Source organism: Salvia hispanica, chromosome 6 (genome assembly GCF_029641045.1).
Source record: "Salvia hispanica isolate PSC_SH4W2 chromosome 6, Shi_PSC_v1, whole genome shotgun sequence".
Taxonomy (NCBI): Eukaryota; Viridiplantae; Streptophyta; class Magnoliopsida; order Lamiales; family Lamiaceae; genus Salvia; species Salvia hispanica.
In genome coordinates this window covers 15581826-15587825 of record NC_142697.1, presented here as the reverse complement: position 1 = coordinate 15587825, position 6000 = coordinate 15581826, and the positions used below count along the sequence as shown (strand labels likewise).

The window sequence follows — 6000 nt, the reverse complement described above, 5'->3', positions numbered from 1 at the left end:
GATTGCATTCTCAACGAGGAGACTAAATTAAATTAATAGCATTGCAAGGAATTTTCCTAGTCCAGTTACAATAGCACTCAATGTAGAGAAATTACTTTGAAACAGTCTTCTTTTTCTCCCTCCTCTGAAGATATATTTATTAGTATTATACACCATTAAATTCAAAGACATGGTAAAACGTCTACCTAATTGATCATGCTGTTTGCAACTCAAAATCAATATCTGTATTCCATTCCACGAGAAGACATACTAATACTATTAGTAAGATTTGTGCAATTCATGATTTGGAAATTTACAATATCCATCATCAAAATAAAAATAAACCACCATCGGCCTACTGAATAATCACAATATTAAAGAATTATGATCTAGTTACGCCCAAATTAAATTCAAATATTCTTGATATATATACACAAGATTAATTAAATCACTTCACAAACTTGAATTTTATGAAAATGAAGTAGTATAATTAATATCTATAGGAAACTGGAATCCCAGTTACAATCCCATGACCGGCGACGTTTCCATCGACCACCGGAACTCCTGACCATGGGCCGCCAGAACAACTGGCGGCGCAGCCTATGGCGGGGGCGGGGCGGCCTATGACCTTGACGGAGAGGTTGAGTATCCCATTCTTGGCGCCATGAGCGTCCCTCAACCTATAACTCAAGAAGCTCAAATAGTTAACGGGCAGGAAGCCGGCCGCGAAGTCGGAGACGGGTATGCTTGCTGCCCCGACGAGCCTACTGCCCGAATGGGCCTCGACCGTTAGGAAACGAGCGTTGGCGGGCAGCTCCATGAGCAGCTTCTCGTTCCATGCAGGGTAGCTCCCGCCCTCGCGATCCGTACCCGTTGTCCGGGAGTTAAACGGGTCGGATCTTAGGACGACGTAGGAGTTCTTCTTTACGGGCTGATTTTTGGTCAGCCGCAAACCCTCGGCGGAAATAACGGTGATCTCGATCACGTAGGGCGAACCCTTTCTTTCCATGCTGCACTTCTTCTTTATTTAATTTATTTTTTAAAACTAGCTGGTATTGGTTAATGTTGTGTGTGAGAGATTTGGAATATTTGCTCATTTATTTAATAGGATTTTGGAGAGAGAGAGACGCGGTCAGAGAAGGTGGAGAGAAATGTGGGGGAAGGAGGAAGGCTATTTCGGCGAATTTGAAACGGTAATAAATTGGTAAGCGTTAGTTGTGAGTATATTTTCTGTTTGATTTTTATGGTAGGAATTTTCTACTTTGGCGTGTTCCTGATTTAGTGTCTATCTTAGTCGTAACTCGTAACCATTCAAAATATTTTGAAATTTCTACAATGTGTTTTTTTCAGGATGTATAATTTTGATTTGACTTGTCAATTTTCTTATTTTGGACTCAATAATATTTTTTCGTAAATATACCTAATAACAATTTTAAAAGTGATGTACAGCTTTCAGCCTTTCACAAATAATGTCACTAGCAGTTGAACAAAAATATTTCTTCTTTCACAGGATTATTATTTATGTTGGCTATGTATTCTAGTTTTATGGTTGACGCCACAAATATATTGAAACTATTTCCAAACTGACGTAGGACTCTTATATAGTAAATGCATGCTACCTCCGGTCTCTTAAGCTCATTTTCAATGGACGGACTTTCCAAATACACCTTCTGTCACGTCATAAGGACTTCCCACCCTCCTGCCACGTCATAAGAACTTCCCACTGCACAATCCGCTCTTTCCATCGCTCTTCCCGCACGGACTTCCCGCAATTAAAAAAATTCACAAATTCACAAATATTCAATTTACGTTACGAAATTAAAATTTCGATATGGAATCGGACGGGGAAAATGCAACAACTTCATTAAAAAAAACACATAATTATATAAAAAAAATTACAATTCAAACAAAAGAAAATTAAAATATCAACGTCCACCCTTCCGCGTCCAAAGCTCTTCTATGATATCGTAAGGAAGTTGTATATGGGCTTGTGTTTGCCGCATGTCGGCAAATGCGCGCATCCGTCCGGCCTCTTCATGAGGTACCACCATACGTACATTTGCGGTGGCCATGTCGTGGCTTGGACCGGCACCGGTAGCATCTTCATTGGTCCATTGAGTCAGTTCATGACCTTCACTTTCGACAATCATGTTGTGCATAATAATACATGCGTACATGACATCGCCGATGTTGTCCACATCCATGAAGGACCCTTCACTACCGTCCATCGACTCTGGAGCACACCAAATGCCCGCTCTACGTCCTTGCGCGCAGCCTCCTGACGAGCCGCAAAGTAGATCTTCATATCTTCTAATGGGCATCTGATCGTCTTCACAAAGACGGGCCAGTTTGGGTATATCTTATCCGCCAAATAGTATCTCATATTGTGCTGGTTACCGTTGGCACGAATTTCGATGGCGGGACCAACGCCATTGCACTGATTGTTGAACATGGGCGACGACTGGAGGACGTTGATGCCATTGTTCGACCCGACTACTCCAAAAAAAACATGCCATATTGAAACAGTCCCAATTTTATCGATGTGTGTACTTGAAATATTAGTCAAACTTCTCAGATCCAGAGAATCCGCTAGATCACAGGGTCTAGGAATTCAGGGAATCCTTGAAATCCTCGGTCGTTGGGCACACAATCTTTTTCTGTTTCAAAACCCTCAACCCACGATACTAAAAACTAGTATAAGGAAGTAGGGATCGAATCCCACAAAGATGGAAGCGTAAGAAAGCATTCAAGAGACTTTGCAAAAGGGTTTTGGCTGCTGCCACGCAACTTTGGGTTGATAACTTACTACTAGACTCGGGAAATGTAAATGATCTATTCTAACAGCTAGACCTAGGAAGAGGAAAAGACAACGAAGGCATGCATGACGAAAACAGAGATGTAAACAGATCAACACTTCGGCACCAAGATTTACCAGACCTAGTGAACAACTTCCCTAAAATGCCTAGACAAATGAAGAACAGATCGTGGGGACCATTTCCTAAAACAGCAAATGTACAAATGAAAAGTTGCAAATAACTAACTATGAATTTAACTAACAACTATCTTCATCTTCACCAACGATTCATGATCACAAATGCAGAAAAAAAAACAGAGTAAACATCAAATCGGAACAGAGCATGTCGAATTTCACGATCGAATTACGATTAACTAAGAAAATAGAACAGATCTACTACCGCTAGACTAGGTAAATGAGAAAACAGGAACTAAACTTCAAAACCCATGTAGAATTTTGACAGATCTAAACATCGGACACTTCATCCGTTCCGGATCCAAGCCATCCACAATAAACCACAATACTTCCCATCTCCGATCACTCCGATCCAACCAAATTCAACCGATCAACTACAATTCCAGCACAATTCAACTTAAACAATACAGATCAAGTGCGAAAAGCATCCAAGGTAAAGCAACAATCAACGCAAACATAATACGATTATGAAAACGCAGCATAAACTTCCATAACTAAACAATTACGAATTCAACAACGATTCAACAAAACAAAGTCGAGCTTCGAACAGCGAAGACTCGGGGAATTCCAAAGCAGAAATTGAAACTGAGAATTGTAAATTGTTTCTCCGCCTCACGTAGAGATAGTGGTACACGACGATGATCAAACTACAAACCCGACCCCATGAATTTGGTAACCCCTAATGTGTGTGCAGAAGTGTGAAAAGTGAGCTAAGAGCAAAATGAGAGTGATGATGATTTCAAGTGTGTTGCGTGCTCTTATTTATAGGCGTGGAGTTGATCTTCTAGAATCTTCTCTTGAATTTTCCTTTCTGCCCTCCATCTAGAAATCTCCTCCGTCTGGGAACTTTTTTCCTTCTTCTGCTTACTTTCCCCCCAGACTCCTTCACCAGGTAATTTCCTTCGTTCTTCCTGGATCTGGCGTTTTCCTCTACACCTCGCTTAAAAGCTGTTTTAAAGTCAGGAAATCGTTGAATTTAACCCCATAACCAATGCATGAAATTAACCTTATCACATATCCACAACCGGTAGTCAGCTACAGCTTCAAGGACCATCGTGGGATGCTTGCATTTGAAGCCGCTAGTGTACATCCCTTTCCAGGCGGCGGGGTAGTTCTTCCACTCCCAATGCATACAATCTATGCTGCCCAACATCCTGGGAAACCTGTGCATATCTATCAGCTACTGGCAGTCTGCGGGGCTGGGCTTCCGAAGATACTAATCCCTGAATATCTCTCTAACGCCCTGTCAAAAATACTCCAAACACTCGATGGTTGTCGACTCGCCAATGTGGAGGTACTCGTCGAACATGTCGGCTGCGCCTCCGTACGCCAGCTTCCTGATTGCGGCAATGCACTTCTGTATGGGCGTGTGACCGGGTTTTCCAACCGCATCCCCCTGAACCTGAAATACTCGTATCGATGCTCCAAAGCACTCACGATACGTGATACGCCCGGATTTTGCACTGTTTTAAGGCCATTATTTGGTCCGTTTTTGTTATCAAAATCACTCTACATGTCCATTATTTGCATATTCTATACATTTTGGTATTTTGACGTGTTTTGTGAGAAATGTGCATATTTGAGCCGAAAAGGGGAGTAAAAACGCATAGTCTGGAAATCTGGAGTCAGACGGCGACCAGCGACCGCCGCGAAGTTGTACGGCGACCGCCGGCGCCCGGCGGTCAGAGCTATGTGGCGGCCCGCCTCGGAAATTTACGCTAGGAGAAGAGTCTCGCCCGGCGACCGCCGGAGGACATGTGGCGGTCCGCCACCGAAGGGTTAGAGTCTCTGGACTCCAACGCGGCGACCGCCGGCCAAGGTGCGGCGGCCCGCCGGAGAAAGGCGGCGAATCCGACCAGCCCTAGATTTGCTCCAAGATTTACCAAATTTTGAAGATCTTTTCCTTCTATGATGAGGAATAATCTTCCCCTATAAATAGGACCTCAAGCTTCATCAAAAAGGAGTTTTTTTTCACACAACAAGAACACATTCATAGAGAAAGAGAGTGACTACTTGCAACATTCATAGAGATCAAAAGCTAGAGTAGTTCAATTGTGCAAGGAGTTGGAGAAGGATTTCAAGAACATCAAGAACGACAAGGATTCAACCTACGGGTTTTATTTGCTTTAGTTTTATGTTCAAATTGCTTTCCCTTCAATCTATGTTTTTAGTTTATTCAGTCATGTGTAACTAAACTCATAGGATTCTAGGGATGTGTTAGTAGCAACTTTGGTTATACAATTCCGTTTTCTATTTAATATCCGTTTTGTTTTTACTTTGTTTCTTCCCTAAGTTAATCATGATGCTTCATAATTGAGTGACACAATTATGTATGATTCAATACAACTTGCTTCATAACTGTGACAGAGTTCTAGCGAGTTAGATCCACTTAGTAGACACTACAGTTAGCTTCCTTTAAAACGGCACTGTTAATTGAGAGTGAGGACTTTTCAAGGGTCTTAGGAGCTTTTTGGAGTTACGTGTTAGGATTGACAACCCTAATGTTAGTAATCAACGTTTGTATCGCATGAGCATAAGCTAGGTGACTCGTCCTTTCAAAGTATTAACTGTGCTAGGGTATTGTAGTTTGGAATTTGTATAACCATAAAAGCGAAAGCACATCCCTGGAATTCCCCTTATCTCTATACTTTTCTCTCCGTGATTTGCTTGCATTTAGTTGTTTACTGTTTTTAATATTTACTGTTTTCAAAAGTTTCCAAAAATTCTTGTTTCTCCAGATAGTAATTGAGTTCTAGTAGAATATAGACACTTTGTGTACATCTTCCCCGTGTTCGATACCCGGTACTAACCTTTTGCTATACTATACCTACTCTGTATACTTGCAGGTATTTATAGTGCAAATAAATAGTGCATCAATACGCATAAACATCGGACGATGCATCCTAAAACGTCACCGAAATAAAGCATCCCTAAAACGCGGCTCCGGAGCGAAGTAGTCCTGATACAACCGATGATGTGCAGCGATGTGGTCCCGAGGTACTATAGTTCGACGACTGATCGGCCGAGGTACC

At 41.9% G+C, this 6000-nt stretch overlaps 1 protein-coding gene across 1 annotated transcript; it reads right to left on the bottom strand.

Moving 5' to 3' along the window:
• Positions 1-201: 201 nt before the first annotated feature.
• LOC125206276 (BON1-associated protein 2-like) lies at positions 202-1064 on the bottom strand. The gene has a single exon (XM_089060606.1). It carries the CDS (start codon positions 986-988, stop codon positions 470-472), a length of 519 nt encoding a protein of 172 aa, XP_088916732.1. The 5' UTR covers positions 989-1064; the 3' UTR covers positions 202-469.
• Between the last annotated feature and the right edge of the window lie 4936 nt (positions 1065-6000).

What these genes read in the sequence shown, in the direction of transcription:
- LOC125206276 (XM_089060606.1), bottom strand. Translation starts at nt 988, where the DNA reads ATGGAAAGAAAGGGTTCGCCCTACGTGATCGAGATCACCGTTATTTCC.